The sequence below is a fragment of the Peromyscus eremicus genome, chromosome 2, assembly GCF_949786415.1.
Source record: "Peromyscus eremicus chromosome 2, PerEre_H2_v1, whole genome shotgun sequence".
NCBI lineage: Eukaryota > Metazoa > Chordata > Mammalia > Rodentia > Cricetidae > Peromyscus > Peromyscus eremicus.
This window is the reverse complement of record NC_081417.1, coordinates 118,962,159-118,987,539: the sequence shown is the minus strand read 5'-3', so window position 1 is coordinate 118,987,539 and position 25,381 is coordinate 118,962,159. Positions and strand designations below refer to the sequence as shown.

The 25,381-nt window shown below is 41.7% G+C and overlaps 1 protein-coding gene across 5 annotated transcripts in view; it reads right to left on the bottom strand.

Annotated features, from left to right (window-relative positions):
* Dab1 (DAB adaptor protein 1) overlaps positions 1-25,381 on the bottom strand; it is a 385,138-nt gene that overhangs the window by 121,479 nt on the left and 238,278 nt on the right. For all 5 annotated transcript variants that reach the window (XM_059254601.1, XM_059254602.1, XM_059254603.1 and 2 more), the window contains exons 3-4: positions 10,226-10,365; positions 5,559-5,657 (exon numbers count right to left, since the gene is read on the bottom strand). In XM_059254601.1, coding sequence (XP_059110584.1) covers positions 5,559-5,657; positions 10,226-10,365 — 239 coding nt within the window. The remainder of the gene's footprint in view (positions 1-5,558; positions 5,658-10,225; positions 10,366-25,381) is intronic.

Sequence of the window (25,381 nt, the reverse complement as noted above, 5' to 3'; positions counted from 1 at the left end):
AGAACTATGGATATATTGCTGAACAACTCTTTCCAACTCTAGATGGGCTCCTGATCCTATGACTAATAACAGAAAGGCAATGGGTGACATCTCTGCCATCTCACTGATCCCTCTGATAGATTAGCTATGCCTTAGGTACGTGAATATGAAGAGCTTTCCACAATGATTTATTCCCCCCAACATGATAATAACAATACAAAATTTATTCATGTAAGGGATCAGAAGTTCTCTGAGATTCAAGACAGGGTGTAAATTGTTGCAAAGGGTCTTTTTAATTGGGATCAAAACATTTTTTGACAATTTAGGTTTTTAAAATTCTAGCTATTGTCACATTTTTCAGCAAATGTTTCTTTTCTCAGCTTAAAAAAAAAAGTGCAGTCAAACGTGGGCAAAAATACTCAGACAAAAAAACAACCGTGATTTGTCATTCCAAGTGACAAAGTCTAGTTTTCCACTTCCTCAGCATGAAGATCCCAGCATGCACTGGGTTACCAGTTCCTTGTGGGGCAAGGGCAGGGGTTCAGTACAGGCTGCACAGTTTCCTCCAGAAGGTTTTCATGCAGAAAACATCAATGGTTCTTACTTTCAGGGAAAGTAAAGCCTTGAAATTCAGCTCAGAAATTAACAGACATGACTTTGCTGTATATCTCTCGCCTTATTTGACTCCCTTCACAAGATCCTATGGCCTGGTGTAGTCTCATTGTGCAATCACTCATTCTATGTCACTGTTGAGCAGTTCAGCCTGCCAAGAAAGGTTTCTTCTTGCTGATATACTAAAACTGCCTTTTAGAAACTTGCAGCAAGGAGCCCTCTTTCCGTTCTCAAGGTCATACAGGACAAGTTGGCTGCTTCCGCTGGACAGCTTTTTGTAGTTTCATCACTCATACTTCAGATTTAAAGGAACTCAGCCCTGGGCTGCAGAGATGGCTCAGCAGTTAAGAGAACAACGTGTTGTTCTTGCAGAGGACCTGGGATGGATTCCCAGCACCCACACAGTAGTTTACAACAGTCTCAAACTTCAGTTTCAGGAGATCTGATGCCCTTTTCTGACCTTTGTGGGCATGTGATACACAGACATACATGCAGGCAAAACAAAAAGTAAAATCAATAAATCTACTACTACTGCTACTAATAACAACAACGATAAAACCTGAATTCTTTTGACTGTTTTTTCCAGGACTTGTGTTGTGGTGTATTAATATGGGAAGTCTGTAGAAGCTGAATACACCAGAGGCCCAGTAACCACACAGAACTGCATCAGGCTAAGCTGGAGAGCAAACACTCAGCTCTGCCTCCTTTTCTGATTTTCCACCAATGATATAACATTTTCTCTCCACCAAGTCAATTGCTTTGGGGCTGATATAATTATTTTACTGTTTTCTTATATAAAGATAAAAAAAATACTGCTGCACAGTTTTATGTTGAAGGAGGCATATAAAAGTTAAGAATGTAAATGATCTCTCTTCATTGGTAAATATTTAAGGTATTCGATATCTACCTGGGTATAGTCTATTTGATGGAGGGGCATGTCATAGAGGAGTAGTAGCAGCAAAGCCCAAAACATGGTCACCAAGCAAGAAAAAAATACCAGATACTGTAAGCTCCTGCTTCTGCCTCTGTCGTTTTGAACACGCTGGTTGTCATGGTAGTAGACAGAGATGAAAGTTGCAAAGAACTAGAAATGACATCATACTATCAGGGCATCTAAATCATTTGCATAAATCATTTGATGTTCCACCTAATTATTTGGCGCCCATAGAGTGCTGAAGAACAGAGATGTTCTCTAAGTTTGTGCATACTTGAAGTTCTCTACTTACTGTGCTACAGGATCCCAGAGGTCAAGTGTATGCTAAGAAGACTTGGCCAGCCTAGTTCCCAGTGCCCTAGTCCCTACCCTGATACCTGGTTCTGACCACCAAGATAGACATTGATTTGCCAATATCTTTTCAATTGTTTTTAATGTGAGATTCCAGGATTAGCACAGATATCCAAAAATATAATCTTTTCCAACTTCTGATAGCACAGTTTGAAGAAGGCATTGGAGGCTTACACTGGGCTCTGAGTCCTGCTGAATTCATGTCTGTTACCTACTGATTCCTGGGCCGTCATCCTAAACTCTCTTCCACAAAGGCATCAGCAGACAGTCCCATATTTTCCGATAATAGAGAGGTAAATTGTATTGATTTTCTATTCAGGGTAATCTGGGGTTAAATCTATATCCTGCCTCCTGAACACTGCCTTGTAAATACTTTTCAGTTTTCCATATATCATGCTGTTTTGAAATAGTCAAAAGCCTTTCTGGTTGGGGAAGCACTGCCCTTACCAGGGCTAGCAAATTCTTAGAAACAGCAAAGAGTTCAGCAAGGACTATGTTGTTGATTGACAGAAAAACTGACCAATTCAGTGTTGTGGGATATTTGATCATGCTGTCACACTCTAAGACTGATAATAAAGTTAACCTTGAATCAGGAGGTAGAGTCAATGACTAGCTGACTAGAATTAGCCATAGAGATTTTGGAGGACCCAATGTAGGATAGAGAGGCACAGGAAGGAAGAGGGAGGGGCTTGGAGAATTTTGCAGGCATTTTTGATCTGAAAAATGTGGAGAGAGGGGGTTAGCTGATCATTCCTCTGCTGCTTTCTTGATCTATCAGGCTTTTATCCCAATATTTGACTCCCAAGTTTTTATTGGTAATAGAACAATTTAGATGAACACTTCAGTCCAGAGGCAGGCATTCTCTCCAATCCCTATCCAACAGAAGAAAATCTGCTCTGCTTTAACCAAACTCATGGCCTAGAGCCAGAGGAAATGATTCACAATCAGCAGTTCCAAACTGTCCCCTTGCCCTGCATTGCACTTCCTGTGGGAACTCAGTAAGGACCACGGTGTAAGGTCTCAGAGGCCCTTCCACTGCTACCTTCTGGTCTTCGGCTGCCCTTGTGTCTTCTCCATGTGGCCCCTTGTGGTATGCTATGCTTCCTTTCTAGGACTTGTTAATGTAGTAAACTTTTTGTTTGTTTCCTTTTTCTGGAGCCTCCTGACCACAGAAGATACATCTGACTGACTTATTCAAAAAACATACAAACAAAACAAAAACAAACAAGCAAACAGGTAAAATAAGGACAATCCGTAAGCCTAAGATGTAACAGGCACTCGGCCAAGCAAATGCTTGTCAAAATACAGGAGCTCTAACTGGTCCCCACCACACCTCATTTTCTGAAAGTTGTGCCCAATGTTTTGTCCTTGACATCTACGGCTGTGAAACAGGGATGATGGTGCCACCTAGCTCTTGGATAGGTTGGTTATACAATCTGGAACTTCTAAAAGGTTGAGGGTGCCTGGAACACAACACACACTGGATGAAGTACTGCTTGGGTTTGGTTATGCTTTGAACCCTTGGGTCCTCCTAGGTTCAGGTGTTGGAGGTTTAGTCTTTAGAATGGCAATGGCAGAAATGGTGTGAACCTCTATGGGGGAGAGACTCCTAGCTAATCTTTCTTCAACTGTGATTATGCCTTCTAAAGGAATTGTGGGACCCAGTGTCCTGCTGTCTCCCTGTTTCCAGGTGTGATCTCTTGCTCTCAGGCATCCTCACACTGCTGGGACACAAGACAGTCCAGGGTCTTCACCACAGCTAAACTAATGCCATAGGTATGACTTTAAACTTCAATAACTATAGCTAAATAAGCCCCTCTTCTTTATAAAGTCAGCTTGTCTCCACTGTTTTACTACAGACTTGGAAAACAGTAGTTAGAATTATTCCATGTTTGTAAGGATGAAACTGAATAATGCATGGAAAATAACTAACATAATTTAGTATGTAGGAGGCACTGGATAAGTACATGTTTTTATTACTAGTTATTATTTTTATTGTGTTAAAATATACATTGTGTTAAAACAAAATTTACATGAACTCTTTTAAAGTATATAGTCCAGTGTCATTAAGTACATTCATACTTTTTAAAGATTTAAATTTATTTACTTTGTGTGTGTGTGTGTGTGTGTGTGTGTGTGTGTGTGTGAGCGTGAGCACGCACATGTATATGTATGTGTGTGCAGTTCCTACGGAGGCCAGAAGAGGGTGTCAGATCCCTGGGAGCTGAAGTTAGAGGCACCAGTTGAGACATGGGTGCTGGGACCTGAACTCAGGTCTCTGCAAGACCAGTATGTACTCTTGTCTGCTGAGCCATTTCTCTACACCCCATTCATACATTTTTTTTCAATAATCACTGTCACCTACTTTCTAGATCACTTTCAAACCAAACCCCCATGCTATTAAAAACAATTCCTATCTTCCTTCTCTCTCGTCCTTGGCAGTCATCAGTACATTTCTGGTTTCAGGATTTTGAAGATTCTAGATTCCTCATTCAGATGCAATCCCATAGCATTTGTCATTTTGTACCTAGCTTATTCCATTCAGTGTTTCCTTCAGGGTTCATCCATTTGCAGCCCTTGCAGACTTTCCTGGCAGGTTTAGGCACTCTAGCATTCTACTCTATAGACAACTATATTTTGTTAATTCATTGGCTGTTTGGGTCATTCCCACCCTCTGGTGGTTGTGAATATGTTTATGACCAATATCTTATCTACTTCTTTTTATTCAGATGTAATTTTCCTATAGCATTTTTCTTCAAGAAAACACATTTTAACTCCTGAATTATCATCTTTTCACCTTTGTGTTACTAGCTAGCATAAGCAAGAGACAATAATAACACAACACAATCAAGGTCAAATAATATGGATGGTTGGAATATTGCTTATAAATTGCCTGGTGCATTATCTTTGCAAAGTTCAAAGGAGGTGATGCATATGGAGGTGTTTTATAAATTGTGAAACACTGAGTGAATAAAAGGAAAAACCATTTTGGCTTTCTCAGGCATGAGGTCATGGAATGCTTGTCTGTTTTTCCTTACCCTCAATGACCAAGACCAACAGTGTTGTGTGAGTTCTGGGGATGAGTTGGGAGTTTGGTGCAGTTGTGAGCTTGATGATAACACAAACCCCTTTCTTTGGTGGGTTTAATAACGATGCTAACCCTCACTGTTCCTGGTTAGAAAGTGATGGTTTCTTTCCATCTTTTCTTTCTTTCCTTTTTCCTTTTTTTCATTTTTATATTAAGATCTCTATTTATTCATTCCATAACAGCAACTGCAATGTATGACAAGTTAAACTGGTGAGTCTGAGGCTTTGACCAAGTTCAAAACCAACATGTGTCTCCCTCAAGTGCACGTCACCGAAGTTACCAATGCACACAAAAATTTAATGCAAACTGCCACATGACCACCCCACTCTTCGAAGCTCATCAATCTCCCATTAGATGACTGGGATAGTGTGACACTTAGACCACAATTACAGTATAAGAAGCATGGTGCAGTAATGCTGTGGCCAAGTCACGCAAGAGACTTGCTTTGATGGACGATCACAGTTGATCAAGTTTGTCAGTTGCTTTATGTGTTTTTATGCTTGTTTGATATTCCTGCCCGGAGAAAAGAGGCTTTTTAGTGGCCCATCTGTCAATGGATTCAATTTCATATTGTTGTGTGACTCTTTCACTTACCCCTGTCTTCTCATCAAAGATTTTGATTCCTCCAAAGGAGATGGTTAAAAAGATTTTCTGTTTGTGTTCTCCTTTGGAACGAGCGCCAGCAACAACACCCTGTTGAAAGGAAGAACAAGGTTTTTTACTTAAGTGTTTTCATTTGAAAATTCCCTCTGGTCCAAAGGCATGTCAGACAGCATGAGCTAGAGCCACCAATCATACACATCCTTCCTTTGCCCTTACATGGCTCTCTACATCATATTCTCACATCTCCTCTACGTTTTAGGGTAATAGTGGTCTTGGCTGGTCTCTCATGGAGCAAAGATGTACCTAGCCATCCAATACAGGGAATGTCTCCTTTATGCTGCAATACATGTCTCAGAGTTGGGATAGACTACTTGAGATGGAAACAATATGACCCTCATATTAACATCTCTGTTAGGTTTTTATATTGAATGTGGATTTAATCTTTTAAATGAAGTAAGTTACTTAAAAAAGATTAAGTTTTTATACCCCAGGAAATATTTTTGCATGAATGAATTCTAGACATTAGAAAGAAGCAAAGATATGCTAGACCCCACCTTATCTCTTTCTCCCCTACCCTTTCTTGGCAAAACCTTGGCAAAAATTATAATAATTTATGCAAGGCATTTGTAATGGTTACTCAAAACCATTTATATTATCCTTCCCTCGTCATTCTTGTACTTGGGGATAAAACACATACTAAATACATTCATTCTTTCCCACGTGCCCAGATAGTTTATAAACTGAAGATACATATATGAATCCACAAGAAGATAAAGCTCATGGAACGTAGAGATGTCACTTTGTTCTCTGGTCTAGCTGTAGAGCTTAGGACCTTCCTCTGTCCCTACTGGTGGGGGCAGCAGGTGCTCATCAGATGGCCACTAAATGAGTCTGTGCTATTCACTCCAGGGTTATGTGATTCAAGCTATGAGTAAGACGGTTTACTTTTTAAAGTCAGACTTTGTGGTGGCAATTACAGGTGAATATGGATGTTAGACTAGAGCACAGTTGGCAGGTAAAGTCATTTCAGAGATTTCCACATGTTCTGGGCTGCTATTCACTCAGCATTAGGCATCTCAAGGTCTCCATTCCTATATCACTGCTTACGATGAGGCTCAGCTCCCAGCAGTAGTGACACTGGGCTTCGGGCATAGACAAATCTGAAATAATATTGACTTCACAGCTCTAGGAGGTCATAGTGCTTTGTGCCGCTCTCAGAATATGGTGCTCCCAGGATTCACTTGGGGAATAACTGGTGGTGGAGACCTGTCAGTATAGCCAGAGGTAGAAGGAGGGGGCCTGCTTATGAAATTGTGTGATTATCTCTACTTTGGGTATGGGAAATCATCTCCACCTTACAATATCTGATTATACTCCTGATTCTGGACAAAGGACTGCATAATAGTTCTGTTTCCCCAAGTGTAAGTTCTATTTCTCATACACTTATGGTTCTGTTCTTGGTTCTCCAGGCTCTATCTTTGGGACTCATCTGGCCCAGAGTTTCAATCATCATTCTTCTATCCAAGGACTCTAAAAGGTGACTTCTTTAAAAGTCATAGACATATGGCTATTGGGGAGTACCTTAGAGGTAGAAGAATAAAATCAAGCTGAGAAAAGATAAATTAATCCTCCAGACAGAACATGATATAACTGAGTGCTAAACTATTACCTATTAACCACTGGGCATCTGGAGATCTAGTTTTGAGTTCTGGGACAGAGTGTGTAAGAAATACTTTAACTTCTCTGAACCTACATTCATAGTTACAAAACAGAGAAACCATCTCTAGCTGATGTATGTGAAGATGCCCCACTGACTCTAAGTTGAAATGCAGTGATGGTCTGGCAGTGAGTAGACAGTAGGCTCCTCAGATCCACACACAGAGACTGTCCAGAACCTCCGCAATGCAGGAGAAAATTCTCTAATGGGTGATGTATCAGCTTCAGTCTAACAAAGGGAATCTTTTCTTTCTTTCTCCCCCCCCCCCAGTTCTCATATGTTCTAATAGGAGTGAGTGGGCTTTTTTTCAAAGCTAAAAGGAATTTTGTACTTCTCTCTTTCCTGGGCAGGTGGCCAAATGCAGAATCGATCATTTATGTTTCTGTACTTCTTACAGAAAAACCACTGGGAGCTGAAATGTCAACATTCTTCTCAGCAACTTGCAAATAATGAAACACAATCGTCTGGAAATGAAGAACCCTTCAACGGTGTTCAGTGCATTTGACAGGAGTGTGTTATAGCAGGACAAACTCCCTGGGCCTTGGGACCTCATGATTATAAGGGATGACAGATGGAATGTTTCACTACAGGTCACACACACACACACACACACACACACACACACACACACACACAGCCACCCATAGCTAGATCTGGTCCAGCTAGCATGGCCTAGTGTTAATTCCCAGGATAAACTCCTAGGAGCAGAGCAAACTGCTACTTCACACCCACTTAAACCCCGGGAGCTTCTATTAAGGCAGCTGGCCAATAATGCTCTCAGTTGCTGCTACCTGATGAACAGCTTCTCTGGATGCTGGAGAAAGGGGATGCAGAACTCCTCTCTCCTCCACAGATGGAATGGTCTGGGTGCGAACCAGGTCTGTGCACATGGAGGATTAAGGAGTGGCATTTTTGCTGTCTTTAAATGAAGCACTGTCCAGAGCAAATCTCTGTTGATTTGCCAGGCTTCAATTACAGCAGTAAGAATCAAGCTCTGGGCTTTTATGTCTGTTCATGACCATAGTTCTGTTGGGATGGTTGGGAGTGGTTCTGTGAGAGAGGGACACATGATGCTCAGTCTCTCTGGGATGCAGCCATGTCCTAGCAGATAGGCTGCACTCTGATTTCATGTATGTACTAGCAGAGTCTGGGCTCTCCTTGGTTGGGGGTCAGACAATGGTGGGGAGAACAGAGAATTCTCCTACAAGCCAAACGTCACAGCCTATGTTGTTCAAGGATCTGCCCGGGGCCCTGTTTCCCAGTTACATCCTCTAGGCCAGCATTCATCAGTCACAAAGCGGGCCGTGGGAATCTTCTTGCCTGACTGCCTCCCTATTCATCATTCAGGTTGGAATTTAGAAGAGAAAGAAGGCTCATTATTGAGCTGCCTTGAAATCTCATAACACGGCTTCATTATCTGAAAAAAAAAAATCACTAACCTCTTCCAAGGTGAAAGTGTGAAATCTTGATTTCATTGTTTTTAATATCCTTTTCTAATATACCTTAAGTTAAGTATGCACTGATTTTAAAAAAGTTGGTTTATATAACATTTTAAATAGCAAAAACCAGGATAAAAAACATAGAAAATCAAGTAGTTTAAAAAAAAAATCCTGCTATTTAAAGCCCTGCCACTGGGAGATAATACCTGCCAGGCCTGGTAAAGTGCTAAGAAACACTGCACGGCACAGACAACAATAACAGTTGTGACTCGCCAGGCACAGAAGGAAGAGGTGATACAGTCGGTAATTAACAATTTTCTGTACTTTAAATACTTTTGGGCACTTTGGCAGAATGTGGGCATGGTTTTCCTTTTCTTATACTTAAAAATATCCCACTGACCTAACAGTGTCTTATAGACTGTCTGAAGATATGAAAAAAAGCATATATATATATATATATATATATATATATATATATATACACACACACATATATATATACACACATATATATAATTATTAGATGAGATAAAACAAAATCAGGTCATGAAACTATAGAAACTAAAATCCATTTTTATTATATGTGTATTGTTGATGTTAGAAAAGTAAAACAATTGAAGATCAAATACAAAAAGTATCAACTTTCACTATTTTTGTGGGATTTTGGATGATTTTAGTTTTAGTTCTTATATTTTTTCAGTATTTTCAAAGTACTTTATAATTACAACTTATATTGAGAAAAATGAAATTTTGCATGTGTGAAATGCATATGACAGGATTATTGTTAGATCATGTGCTTTTCTAATATTTTATACCACATGTGAAAAGTTAACAGGCTATGTGGAATCAACATCTGGGGAAACAAGTTCTTTTTTAGTATGTTTTTAAGGCTGTTGAAAAAGGAGTGTACTGCTTGTTGGGTTTCAGTTTTTTCTAACTTCTTTTTCTGGTTTCCCATGCAAAGCTGTCTTTGTAGTGTCTAGCTGCACATCACTTCAGCGAGGCTGCCTTTTCTTTGTTATGAAATGCTTGGGGTGATTCTCAACAAGGACAAGAATGAATAAAATCAGCTTTGTACCTTCACATCTGCCTCAAGAGGACAAGCTATGAAAACATTTTTTTTTTTTAAGTACTAAAGTCACAAAAATTCAAACTACGTGAGGAACTACAGAACTTGATCATTTTTGTGGTTTTATTTTTGCAGGAGTTTCACAAGGAAGTTAACCTAGAAGAAACTATGATCCACTCAAACAGCATGAACAAGGCCTGGCTACTAAATACCTCCATAAAGTATGGGTCCAGTCATTGTTTCTAAGTCACTGAAATTGCTCCCTAGAGAATAACTATGATTCATCCCGGAGCCAAATCCCTCAAGCCATGAGGTTATCTGGCACAGCACTGGGGAGTGAGCCATGAGGTTATCTGGCATAGCACTGGGGAGTGGGTCTTTCCCTTACTCATGTCCAACCAGAGCTAGTCATAAAGAAACGCTTGCACAGTACCTTGAGCTTCATCATGGAATCTTGACATAACTTGTCTCCCCGAGCTGCGGACACTTCATCAATCCCAATCAGTTTGGCTTTGTAACGGACCCCTTCACCTTTAAACCTCTTTATCAAAGTGGCTTCACTGCGATCCTGACCTGAAAACGAAGGAACAGAGGTTCAGAAACAAGCATGTTGAAAAACTTACTATTTGGAGACCTACTTCCTGGTTCCACCCACACGCTAGGAAAGTCAAGTCAAAAAAGTAATAAAATAAAATAATATCTTTAGATGCCAACTCTGGCTCTACCCATTTAATTACTAAGGCAATTTACTTCTCTGAGCCTCAGCCCATGGAACAGAAAAAGAACCTTAAAAATAATCACCCCAGGGGAGCAATAAACAAAATCAGATAATATGGGTAACTTTTGATACATGATAGGTACTGAACCAACAGTCATCACCAACTAAGAGTTTATGTTCAAAAGTCTTGCTGGAATAGCATCAGCATCGAGTTTCCAGTATTTATAACTCTTAGTGATGCTTTGGCCAGAATCCAAGATCCTCCTTACACATGATTCCATGAACTGCCTTATTGTAAAAGTCCAGAATGATTTCTTTGCATCAAGTAATGACACTTAACAATTATAAAAAAATGCCCTTATGATATTGCTTCTGGTTAGTCAGGTATGCAGGGAAACAGGCTATCACAGTATGTGGTATTGAGTACTTGTACCTTGTGACAGGCTCTCATTAATTATTAACATGATATTTCGCTATATACATCAATCAGGAATTTAAGCATGCCCGCATAAAGAAGGAGATGTAGAGATGTTTATTATAAACTTTATATCCATTCTTCAAAAGCCAAACCATTGCCATATTCCAAAGGAAGGGAGACATAAGATCCAGTAGCTTGTTCACAGAGTCAGAAATTAGAGAACAACGTAGCAGTTTAAACACTTACCACACTTCAGGGTAGCCTATTCAGGCATCTGGACACTGGAACTACAGAGACCAAGGTTCTCCCAGGCCTGCTTACCACTGATTATTATCTAATTCCTGATTATTCTCTCTCAGGACTCCCCCTCATCACCACAAAACTTGAGCTGAGGACTTCAGAAATAAATCAGACCATTTCCTTCCATCCATAGTATGAGATTGACAGTGTTCTGAAGAACTCAACAATAGCTAACCACAGTAGAGCACTTTTCTTTTTATAAGCCCTGACTTTAATCCCTTGCATTTACTCATCCATCCATTAATGATTATTTCCTCTGTACCAAATACAATTACTTGTTGACAACAAATGAAGAAGAAACAATCTGTGCCCCTAGAAACTTAAGTTTTTTTGTGACTGCAAATAAAAATGTACAGCACATGGCAGGTGTGTAAAAAGGTTGCCACAGTGTGTCAACTAAACTTCATTTTCTGTTTATGGAAGGGCGGTAAAGGAGCCACTACCCTACAGAGCACCAATAGTAATTTAAACGAGACAGTATGAGTGTAATACAGAGCAATCTTTCTGTAAATAGTAGCTGTCCTTCTGTGACTAGACCAATAAAAGCAGCACTTGGAAGTACCATATGGGGGAGAAGGGATGGCTGTAGGGAGAAGTCTGAACCTGTGGTTTCCAACTCATAGTAGTCATTTTATCACTGAATTCTGTGACTCCTACTCTATCAATAACTTGGATAAGATTGCTCTGAAAGCAAATGATATAAAGACACATAGTCAGGAATATAAAAATATATAAATGTGAAAAATATAAGTATAAAATATGAATATTTATGATACATTAGGAATATAAATATAAATATAAATATATATATATATATATATATATATATATATATATATATATAAAAGGAATAGAAAAATTAAACATCAGAGTTAAATGGGGAGAGATGACAGAGGTTAGCACTGAGAATATCTGTCACTATATTTTGGATTTGTATTTAAGCAAGTTGACCTATGATACACAGGCTTTCTCCCCTGTCTGCTATGCTAAGTTTGATGACCGCAGACTATGTCTTGGTCTAAGAGTTCTTGGGGAGATTATCACTTTATCACATATAATCAACTCATGGAACTGTTCTATACAACCAATAACACTCCTTTCACTATTTGGACTGTCTCCAAGTGCAACTGCTACAGTGATAGCAGGAAGCACTTACTAGAAGCACGTTACACGTCCCACCCGACTAACCCCGAAGAAGGCAGGCATCCTTATACAGACCCACACTGGAAGTGAAGATCAGAGAGGCCATCAAACCCACCCATACTCACTTAGAAGGACCTACACACATTTGCCCAATGCCAAAGCCTGGATTTGGGTTGGCACACATTGTGTTCCAAGCCTGTTCTTCTTAACAATGATGATTAATTGCTTTTCATCTATCCAACTTCCCTTTGAATCCCCAATTTTACCTTACACCAGAACTCACCTGGCCCATATCCATTGTTCCTAAATATAAACACACTGGCACTGAAAAAAACTCCCTTGGGACATGGAGGGAGGTTGAATATGGAATAAATAGTTTCCAGAAAACTAGTCATGTCCAAAATCTGCCCTTGGTCAGATACAAAGAACCTGAAGAAACATGTGTCAGGGCACAGCCTGCTGCTGAGGAGAGATTCACATGAGGAGGCAAAGCCAGGGCAGGTGGAAAGGGCAGGGATTAATAAGAAAATATTAGGCCATTTAGAGGAAAGTAGGGAGCCCAATTTAGATCAGGACCCAGGGCCAAGCTAATTTGTATGAAGGGCACTTATGCAGTAGAAAATCCAGTTTCTCATTAAATGTTCCACCATTAAAAGGGTAATTTTTCATAAGCACATCTTGAACAAGGTCTCGGTTATATTAGTTAAAAAATAAATAACAGATATCAGAGCCCTAAGTGTGTGATCTCACTAGAGTACATGCAAAGGGTATGTGTGTGTGGGTCACCCCTGTAGCTTATTCCAGTCCATTTTGACTAAAAGCAAACAGTGAGCCACAGTTCAGGACAGGCAAAGCAGAGGTCGCTTGTTAAGCAAAGGCCAACAATGCTCACCATCTATTACTCAGTGCTTACTGTGTCCATTACTTTGCCAGGAGTTTCACGTCATGCAATCAATCTCTCCTTTAATATTTTTCCTGCTCTTTGAGTTAGGCTGTGTGATGAGCACTATGTCACAGAAGACCACACCAAAACTCAAAGTCAACAGCACCATCTGACACTTCGAATACCAGCTGTAGCAATACAGCATTCACATCCTACATAATCCATCCATGTAAAGTTTACATACAAGTCAGTGGGGTTAGGTAATTCACAGAATGCACCGTCATCCCTTCTATCTAATTTTAGAAGATGTTTTACTTCAACAAGATGCCTCACACTTGTTGCTGTCATTCACTGTTATTGTTGGAATGTTAAATGTCTCTCCGAGGTTCTTAAGAGATGACTACTTGGTCCTCAGCTGGTGGCACTGTTTGTGGAGGCTGTGGGATCTTGGAGAAGTGGTACCTCCCTGGAGGAACTGGGTGACTGGGCGGCTGGCCTTGAGGATTTATAGCCCGGCCACACTTTTTGCTCACCCTCTGCTCCCTGAGATGGACATGGTGTGAGCAGCCAGCCTCAACCTCCTGTCAACATGCCTTTCCTCCATGCTGCTGTGTCTTGCCTGCTGTGATGAACTGTACACCTCTGCAACTGTGAGCCAAAATAAACCTATCCTCACTTAAGTCGCCTTTGTCAGAGATTTTCCATGTTTTGTTTTGTTTTTTAAAAATCACAGAAAAAAGAAAGTAACTAATACACAACAATTGGTACCTAAAAACCGCTGTGATAAACCTGACCCTGTGGTCCTTAGGCCTTTGGAACTACGTGATGGTTAGTGTTAGATGGATGAGTTTGGTATTGGGGGCTAGAAAAGCCCTACTCTGTTTAAGGCCCATTTTGGAATGAGCTTGAAAAACAAAAATGTTGAGAGAAAACCAGGACCACCAGAAACTGGGCTAGGGTCATTCCTGTGACATTTGGGCCAAGTATCTGGCTTTGATCTGAGTTTCAAGAACATGAGTGGAGTTGAATTTCAAGTTAATGGACTCATTTGCTATTTACTGAGTGCCTACTGTGTGTCCTAAGATGTTTCTGAGTGCCTACTGTGTGTTCTAAGATGTTTAGAGATAGAGCAGTATGCTCAGCATGCAGACACCACTCCATTTACAGTAGTTTCATCTCAGGGGACAAGATTTTGACGAATCTATTGACAAAAATCAACGGATTTTCCAGCATTTCTGTCATTCCAATGTTAAGGAGAATCAGCATAACGATGAAGCAACATGAGATCCAAAACGGCTCCCATGGAAAATATGCACCAGGACAGGGACCCAGTAGACAGAGCTGATTGGTGTAAGTAATCTTCAAAAATGAGCAAAGGAACTCTTCACAATAGTGAAGAAAAACTGAAATGGCCAGTGGTTTTCAAACTGGGGTCCTCAGATAAGACTTTTCCAATTTGGGAATTTTGAAGTTGATGACCTTTTAAACATTTAGCCAAATGTGAGGAGGAAAAAAAATTCTTGTATTCTAGTGATAATCTTTTAAAAATGGATCCCTTGAGGTGCTTAGTCCTACCCCAACTTGATATACCATGTTTTGTAGACACCCATGGGAGGCCTGCCCCTTTCTGAACAGAAACAGAGGAGGAGTGGATGTGGTGGGGGAGGGGGCAGAGGGGAAGTAGGAGGGAGGGGAAACTGCCGTTAGGATATAAAATAAATAAATTTTAAAAATGGTTTCCTTTAATTTGGAAATATGACTTGGGTTTCTCTGGTTTGGCATGCGTGCCTGGGAAATGGAGAGTGTGTGTGGGAGGCAGGCCCACCATGGTGTCAGTATTGTCCTGAGAAGATCAACAGTAAACAGGCCACCTGAGAGGCCATGAAGCTTGCTGCACTGGTGGACCTGCTTTGGTTTCGAGCACAAGAGTAATTAACAGGACCACAAGAAGGAGATGCTCTGGGAGGGATCTTAAGCCAAATTCTCCAAGTAATCTGACAACTGAATTTTCAGCATCTCATTGATTTGAATTCCAAGGGAGGAAGACATTGGGTTTACATAGGATTACACTGTTGCCTGGAAACCAAGGTTCCTGCCTGAAAGTAAGAGGCCCTGGATTCAGTCTGCTCTCTAACACTACACCTTCATGTATGTGATTACACAGCATCCCTTCACCCTTGCAGTGCTTCAGTTTGGCTGTGTCTGATGGGTACTTCTGGAGAGAAGACAGTCTCCCAAGCATCTCTGAGTGGAAATAACCACAATGATATTTATGATCAATATCTGGGGTCCTACCAAGAGCTTGAACTATCTGATAAGTGTTATGCATTTTACTTACAATCACAGCAAACCAATGTGGTTGAACTTTAGACACAGAAAGAGAAACTCGAGTCTATGATGCCTACGTTGACATATCTAGGAAAACACCAGTGCGAGAAAACAAACTCAGGTGTTCCCAAATCTGTAGACACCTCCCCGCCTCAGGGTATTTTATACATTTCCACAAGGAAAATAGTTGGAACCTGTAACTCAAAAACTGGGCTATTTCTGCAGAAATGATAGATATGCACTCTTGGCAATCACTCATTTACTTTATTGCTTACTTTGTCTTAAACCTTAAGTATAAAACCAAACATAAATAGATGTCTCATAGTCCTCCTGTGTCCCAATGTATTATCTGTGTACCCAGGGGAGTATTTACATCTCACAGTTTCCTTGCAGACAGTTCTGCCTGAGAAATAGCAACTTGAGAAGTCCTCAGGGAGTCCCAGGAAACTGACAACACTAACGAGATGTGTATATTTCCAGAACTCTTCTCTGCTGACTTCTGCAGAGTGTTGTGGGGAGCCCAGAGGCTATTGTCTTTAATCCACTGTGGGGTAGGGTGGCTGTCTGGACATTATTGGAGAGCACCTGGAAGTTCACAGAAGTGACAGCAGTGCCTCCATGTTGTTAGGTCTCAGGAAGTCTCATATATCTAGAAATGAGCTCAAGTTGGACTATAGGAGGATTTCTGGTGGTTAGATAAAAGGAAGCCTTCCTCAAAAACAGGTTCCCATCTGCGAAAAGGAGCCATTTCCCTTACTTCCGGCAGAAGGGACATGACTATCTGTGGTTGCATATTAAAGCCCACGCAGGCCTCCAGGGTCCTTCAGTCCCTACTCAGGAGTATCTGTTATACACTTTAAAATCCATGCTAGTATTCCAACCCTTTTCACCTCCCCAGGCTTCTCTCCTCCTAGATAACTGTTTCATTCTCTCTATATGGATGAGGTAAGCCCCAACTCCTGCTATTCTCACTACCACCAACAACACCCCCTAGCCTCTTGGCTCTGGACAACTCCAGATTCCTTTGGATTTATTGTTTCTCTTATTCACAATAAAAACTTTCCCCTTAACCATATCTTGGAGCAGTCATGTCCAAAGTTTCTTTATGCCCCCTCACATACATATGTCACCCTCTAAGCCAGGGCCCACATTGCCTCAAATGGATTATTACCAACATCAGCCACCTCCTCACATATTACATGCCCTTTTCCTACTAGCCATGGACTGTCTTTCCTTTTACAACCTCATTTCTGCACCTTACCTCCAAACACATTACATGTCAATCAGGTGCCTCCATGTCCTTTGTGCTCGCCACATCTTTTCTTTGACATGACTTGTCTCCTCAACACACACTGCGGACTCAGATCAAGTCCTCTTATCAGGGAGGGGTTTACTTTTCCCTTCTTACCCACATCTCTTCACTAACTAAAGCTAACCTCCCTGACACTTGACACCACCTACAAGTTGCCCCCAAACCACACTGCATCCTTGTTTAATTCACCAGTCTAGTTAGGACCCAATCTTCCATTTTTTTTTTTTCCAAAGGACTGGCCAGTGGCCCTCATCCAGATCAAATCATTAAGATACAGACCCTAAAGGTCTGCCCCTGGCTCTTAGAGGACCATGAGTTGCAGGCTGGTCCCTAGTTGATGGTGCTGTGGAGGGGTGGTTGGACCTTTAGGAAACAAGTTCCAGTAGAAGGGAGTTATTTCAACTGGGAATGCCCTTGAAGAAATCATTACTTCTTGGCTACCTGAAATAAAGAGGTTTCTACAGCCATTCAATTATGTATCACTTCACTGAAGACCCACAAGTGACAGGGTAGAAGAATCAAGGCTCAGGCTCAGTTGGATCAGTTGACCACTACCTTCCCAGTGCCTAGCATCTTCTTAACAGACATGGGTACCTTTTGAACTTTACTCATTCTCAGCATCTGTCTTGGCATTAAGGGCATTTCACTGACTTTGTTTTCTTAGCTTTTTTCTCTATGCTCAACTCCACGGAAACCAGGATTGATTCAGCTGTGCCTGGTGTGGTAACTGGTACAGCATAGACTCACAGAACCTCAGGTCTGTGGATAGCTGAATGAGTTAATTTGTGCCTTTGTCCTAAAGCAGCTACTTAGTGTGTTCCAGCAGTCAGGAACACTGAGGGAAAGCCTCTGAGGAGTCAGTAAAAATCCCAAACATATCCTACTTCACCCAACCATGTGACTCATTTAGTCTCTAATGAATAAAAGTCTTAATGTGACAAAGTAAATGTCACCCATTATTGTTTTAATGTTGGCTTTGCTTTATGCCATTAGGTGGGAATGACTGTACCTCATCATGACCTACTCACCTCCTAGACTGGAGGCAATTCTTTTCTGAATTTAAATCAGGCTGATTTCTCAGGCACTGAGCCAATTCCCCATTTTTGAACAGTGCTCACAGATGCCATTGGAGATCTCTTGCCCTGGAGTAGAAGGCACTTGCAGTATTGAGTTCTGATACTGGAAGTCAACCTGTAGACACTTTAATACAAACAAACCCCTCTAGGAGTCAGGATCCAGGGAGTGGGGGTGATCGGCATTTTTATGACATCAGAAGTTTGCTTACAGAGTCCACTGCAGTCAGAAGTGGCCTCCTACTCCAGGGTGATGGCTAAGACTGTTAGTGGCCAAAGAAAGGACATTTCCTGTCTAAGCTTGTTGTCTCTGTAGGTCCTGGACTGCCTCAGGTTATAATGAGTGGCCACATGAACCTACACAAGAGCCGAGTCCTTTTTTCCTAGCATGGTTGGTACAGCTCTGAATGTCTCTTCATTTTCGCCCCCTAGTTACGGTACTCCCCACTCTAAAGGAGGTCAACCAGCATACTCCAGCTGACTATCCACTTCTGTGTTTTGAACACTTAAGCCTTAAAGAGGGTGCCTTGCAGTTGACAATGCCTCAGTAGAATAGCATAGACAATGTAAGCAGCAGAAATTCATTTCTCATGAGTCAGGGCTGGGAAGCCCGGAAGGGGTGGGGGACTGGTGCCTTTCTAGGCTTGCAGATGCCCACTCTCACACTTTGTGCTCACAAGACCTACTCATGGTCTTTTCTGCTTCTTTTCTCTCTACTAGAGCTCCAGGAGCCACACGGAAGGCAGGGTGTGGTATGGAGGGAGAAGAGAGGAAGGGAGGGAGGAGGGTAAGTGCCAGCACATTCTGGGTCTCCCTGTTCTTAAATGGGCACTAATTCTATCTGGAGGATCTCCTCTCTGCCTTCACCTAACTTCCTACCTAATGTATCGCCTCTAAATACCATGTCACTACGAGTGCTGGATCTGTCTTAGGAGGACACAAATATTTAGTCACAGAGAGTGGCTGGAATCAGGGAGAAGTATGAAGGTAGATGATAGCTTAAAACAAACATGTGTTTTCTGTTTCCGTAAACTGCCTTGGCATTGACCGTGGGGGCAAGGACTATTACTCAGGAAGGGAACTCAAGCATAGGGAAGCAAGGTCACTGTGTAAAGCCATTCTGTCAGTGCTAGCAAAAGGCACACTGTTGGCCCGTTGTGGGAAGAAAGCATTATACTTAACCTGTGATATAATACCTGCTGCAAGCATTTGGGATAATTAGTTAACTAATTCCTCATCATCGGGTTCTCCATCTGAAAGGGGTGTGGTTATCTTCATTTCTAAGATTGTTAGAAAAACCACAGGAGATTTGCTATGTTATGGTATGCTTAGTCCTCTGCTTGACGCATGGTGACCCTTCCATAAATAGTCACTGCCTTTCTCCTTCTCCATCCTTCTTCAGTACTCAAGTTCACACCAAGCATCAGTACACAAAAGTTTCCATAGCAAAGTTGCACTTTCTCAGTTGTCTCAGGGGTCCCGGTTGCCTGGGAATTTTCTGGCTCATCGGAGTAAGGGTACAATTAGGGACAGAACATTCCAGCCTGGAGGCAACTGGGAGATCACCTTCAGAATTATTAGCATTGAGCAATGCCCCCTCCTTTTGTACTGCTCTCTGACTCACAGGCCATCCATCTAGATGATAAGGACATTTCAAAGCCTTGTTTTCTCCCAGCCTGTCCAGTCAGGCTCTCTGTTTCTCAGAAGAGCTGTATTTTTTGGTAGGTTTTCAAATTTCAAAGCAGACTTACGGGGATTTCAGGGCGCATACACGGAGATACCTTATTCTACTTAGATTTCTACTTTGCAGTTTTCCAGGTGTTGATTTGCAATGGACAAATAACACTGTAAGCTAGCTGTGTAGGAGAGAAGGCTGATTTCATGTAATTAACTAGCTGGGTAGCAAGCAGAACAAGAGGAAACACACATGGGTGGGTTGTTAAAATGGAGTTTTACGAGGATGGTTGCTGTCATTATTGCTAAAAGGTAAACCAATTAAAAATTAAAATTATATCCAACCTATGACTCATACACATATTTTCTAAAAATATGTGCTGGTCTGGCACTTCTGAAAACATGGAGCCACGCGACACTGTCTGCTCTCAGGCCTTGCTCTCACGTGTGGAGCCCCCAAAGGCACTTAACAGCTGACCAGTGCCTTTGGGGGAACCATATTAGGGACAGTTCTTTCATTCTGAGACTCCTCCTTACATTTCCCCGAGAAAATCTTACTAGCCTTGGAGATGGCTCACCTGGCCACCTGCGTTTGATCCCCAGAACCCACATAAAGGTGAAAGAAAAGTTGTCCTCTGACCACAAAAGGCACGCTGTAGCACTGGCACACACAGATTTCCACCACACACACCATGCATAGGCATACACAATTAAATATAATAATAAAATGGAAAAAACATTACTACTGTTTGTTCTTAATTCTGAGTCTTTTGAAACTTGAATTTTAAAAGCCTATTATACAAGGGATATGGTGGTATTGAGAAACTCTAAAAGACAATAGATAATTCTCTTCAGCCATATCCTCTTATTCTAAGTAACCTTAAAAAAACTTCTGGAGCCAAATACAGATTTCTGTGTGGAAAAGGGCTAAGGTTCCATGTCTAGAAGCATCTCTTCAAACACCATTTCCATGTATCTCTGAAGAAAGCTGAAGAGATTCTCAGTGTAAGCACTGAGTGTAAGCACCTGGTGGGAAGTCAGGCTGACAATCCCCCTCCCACCACCAGGTAGACCAGAAGGCCCTTGAGGGCAGCCATGTTTTTCTCAATAGTATCCAGCATATACTAGATGCTGACAAATATTTGTTTGAAAAAAGTATTTACTAAGAGAAACTGCTTTAACTTACTTTCTAGAGCTTCCAAATACCACCCCTACCCAACATATATGCATAACAGTTTATAATCTTGTAAATCCAAGTTTAGATTTTAATCACAGTGTCTGAAATCTCAAAATTTGTCAATCAGATGTACTTGTACTGTAGCTCAGGCATTTTTTCAGGCAAGAAGGTGGCAGGAAAAATACAAATGTGGCCATTCACTTTCTCAGGTATGAAGAAAAAGAATGAGACAGAAAAAATAAAAAGAAATCTCTTGGTAAGCACAGCCATAACTCTTCATTGTACAGTCCTTCTGATGTCCTTGCATGAAAGCTGAGGCACAGAACATATCCTGTAATGTGGGGCAATGGCTGGTGATACAGGCTGCAGATATATCCTGTTACATGGGCCACTGGCTGGTGACACAGCCTGCAAACCTGTAGCCTAATATTTACACACTTGCTCACTGAGACTGATGTATAATGATGATGCATAAAACTGCTTGCTACTCTGGTTTTTTTTTTTTTAAAAATCACTGGGCTTCTGTCTTTTCCCTGGTGACCAAAAAACAAAGAGATTAAAAACCAGTGTGGGTTGCCATTAAGGATAAAGTATGTAGCACTAAACTCCAAATGCTGCTCTACTGTAAGGCTCAGGCTGGGCTTGGAGCAACATCTAAGCTCTCTATCATCAGATTTTTATTCCTCACAACAACCTAACATGATACGTGCAACAATCACTTTCTATAGAAGGAAAATGGAGACTGTAAGTGTTAAAGATTGCCCTAAGACAACAGAGCCAGAAGGAAAGGCAGAAGCATGAGTATGAAAGAAATAACCCTGATCAAAAGACATCTCAAAGGAAGGGGATTTGAAGTCTGCAACTGGGGAAGACAGGACCACATAATGCAGAAAGTTAGGTCAAGGGCTGGAGAGATGGCTCAGAGGTTAAGAGCACCGACTGCCCTTCCAGAGGTCCTGAGTTCAATTCCCAGCACCCACATGGTGGCTAACAACCATCTGTAATGAGATCTGGTGCCCTCTTCCGTATACATAATAAATAAATAAATCTTAAAAAAATTTAAAAAAAAAGAAAGTTAGGTCAGAATCCACAGCCACTGTATTAATTTATTCTGTGCCCATTTTATAACCGTACAAAATAAAGGGTCCTATTATGGTTGTGAAGCTACCTGAAAAGACAAGACAAAATGATGCATGTACAAGCTAAAAGTAGGGATGGTGACATGGCTCCTGCAAACCTGAGGACCTGAGTTTGATTACCAGCACCCAGGCAAAAGAGCTGAGTGTGGTGGCATGGCTTGTGGTCCCAGTGTTAGGTAGGTGGAGACAGATGGATCCCTGGTGTTTTCTGGCTAACCAGTCTAAAGTGCGAAAACAACGTCTCATAAAACTAGGTAGATGGCTCTTGAGGAATAAGACCTGGAGTTAACCTCTTTACATATGTACACGTGCCTGTACACACACACACATACACACACACACACACACACACACACACACACACACACAGAGAGAGAGAGAGAGAGAGAGAGAGAGAGAGAGAGAGAGAGAGAGAGAGAGAGAGAGAGATGCTCAACAGGAAGACAGGAAAGTCATCTCTATAGTGAGAAGAGATGGGGCAGGGTGAAGAATGGAAAAAGCACATTCTAGAAGGAACTCAGCTCTCAGTTGGCCTGGCCATTCAGCAGCTCTTTGGCTAGAAAAATCATCTCCTCTCTGCAAATGAGGGTAAAAGTCCATCCCAGCAGACTCTGTAAGAAACACATGCAACTCCACGTACAGAGAGTTGACGTAGCAGCAGCTGGCCAGTCTTTGTTCACAATATTTTCACTGGCTCTCCCAGGAACTGCAAGGACCCGAGGAATGGACATCTGAGCTAAGCTCCAGGACTGAACATTGTTCACCTGGAGCAATGCTCTTTCTGGAAGGATCTGTTGAGTTGCCCTCAGGAAACTGCCCTAGATCAGAAAGAGTCATATCCACCCAAATCCATGCCCCCCCACCCCCGCTGGTCTGACACCTCCCCCTTGCAGCCGCATCCAATCAATAACCAGTTGATGAGGTGAGGCAGACAGAAAGGCCTAGAATTCATGTCTCAATGTGTGACATCTTTGCAGGACAACCCAGGGCTCCTCTGGTGGAGTGGCTGGAACTGCTCCTTACTCCCTCTGACCATGTGCCCCATCCTTCCTACCCTATCAAGTGTCATTGGGACCTTAGGATACTCCTAGCTTCCTCCAGCAGGTTTCCGAGAACACAATTAAGGCAGGAAGAAACTCAATGCATTTGAAAGAGGTTTCAGAGAGAGAAAGTCTTGCAGAGAGACCAACCAGAAAGCTTCCACAACAACTGGGGAGGAGGGCTTGGAGGTAGTATGGGGGTGAGGGTGGTGTGCCCAGATTCTACAAACTGACTGATATCTTACGAAAGTCATTCTGAGCCAATACTTTATCACCCAATGTGGATTGGTGGTGCCGGGCGGAGCTGCTCTGAGTAGCCAGGTCACATCTGTAAGAAGAGCTAGAACACTAGTATCAGCCCAAGGGAACCTCACTGCTGCCACCACCAGGCATGCAGTGGAGTTGCAGTCTACAGTTCACACTTCACCTCCTTTTGGCAAATGTATGTGATCATAGATACAATCAGCCACCAACCAAGCCCCAGGGGCAGAACATAGGGGAAGATTGTTTTCAAACAGCAAAACAAGCAATCAAACAAACCAAAAAACAAAAACAAACAACAAAAGCCCAAATCGAAAGGAACACCCACCAAAAGCTAGATATTTCCTTTTAACTTTTGCAATTTCCAGTCCTTAAAAAACAAATGCTCCTTAATAAGTTTCTAATTATAAAATGAAACATGTAGGACTTAAAAATGTGGAAAATGCAAGAGAGAATAAAAGGGGATGATATCCCTAATGCCACCTGGTGATATTTAAGTCTGCAATTGAGTATGTGGTCGTCCAGATTTTCCTGAAATAGACACGCACATAAACATCATTTTTCAAATAAATATGCATATGAACATATGTTCATGCTGTAAATATGGGGATGGAATCCTGGGCCTCAGGCATGCCAGGCAAGCACTCTACCACTGAGCCACAACTCCAGTCCTGTTGCTTTAAAAAAATAAAAAACAAACAAAAACCTGGCAAAGAATGGTGTATTTTCCCTCATATAGCAGATAGTTCGTAGCATGATTAGTCTTGGCTGCACCACATCCCATCCCATAGATGGCTCATAATTTATTCAACCGATCTTATTATTGGACAGTTACAATGTTTCCAATTAAAACAGTACAAAGAAATACAATACTGAGAATTACTCCTAAAGGCAGTACAAAGATGTATTCGCCCCTTGAGAAGGCCCACATGGAGTCTTTCACACATATCAGCCTGATGCTTCATCATGCCCCCCTCCCCTTCCCTTCTCCAGTTCCAGAAACATGTAGGCTCAAAATAGACAAATGTGTGAAAACAGATGTAAAGCTTACCTTTCCTGAGAGCTTTCTTCAGGAGATAGAGGGCACTGGATGGATGGACGTGGATTGTGAGAAAGTCTGGCCAGGCTGCCAGGCAAAGCCTGACAGACTGACAGCAAGCGACCCAGCATGAGACCCAGTGGGTCTGAGGTCAAAGGCTGTGCTGGTCAATGGAATCTCCCTTTTGAAGTTCTCCAGCATCTTGCATTCATGCTCTGCATTTGAAAGCTTCCTCTGAAGCTCAGGCAGAGGTTAATTAAACCACAAATGAACAGGAGTTTACATTGTCACAAGCAGTGTGCAAACAGCTCCTTTCTTCTACATGGCTACAATGTTCAGGGTCATCTCTATTAGAAAAACACAGGATTCAGTTGGATATCTCTGCTGCCAACTTGTTTGCAGAGTACCTTTTGTAAGCGAGATTATTTTGGTCCTGGTATATTCTGGTGTGAACAAGGCTTTATCTTCTGTCTGCCTTCTAAACAGGAGGGCTGTGTATTCTATCGACTGATTAAATCATTTCTTTAGAGTACAAAGAAGTATGTGTGATGAAGACAACAGAGAGGGCAAATCAATTATTTACTGAGGAGGCTGCAGTATAAATTACATTTGATTAAACTCAGAGATAAATCTCAGTGATGGAGAATTTAAGCAGGATGTACAGGACTAGACAGTGACTAAGTGTCCCCAACAGTGACTCATAATGGCTGCAAGGGCACAGGCCCAGTCTTGGCTCCCCAGATCTCGAATGTTTTCATTCCCTAAACACACACTGAAGTACCATTTCGTGCCAAGCACTGATTTGTGTCCCAGGAAACACGAACGAGCAGCAGAGGGTGAGAAGACCATGCACCCCTGGAGATTCTGATCTCAGACGGGAAGGGAATGAAGGAACAAGTAAATAAACAACAAGAAGGATCTTTCCAGAAAGTGGCAAGTGTTCTAAAGATGGTGGAGCAGTTTGATAAAACAGGGAGTGACTTGGGTTATACTTATTGGAGATAGACTGATCCAGGGAGACACTTCTGTAGAGAAGACATTTGGAAGGAGAGCGAGTCATGCTGGGAGGAACAGAGATTGAACT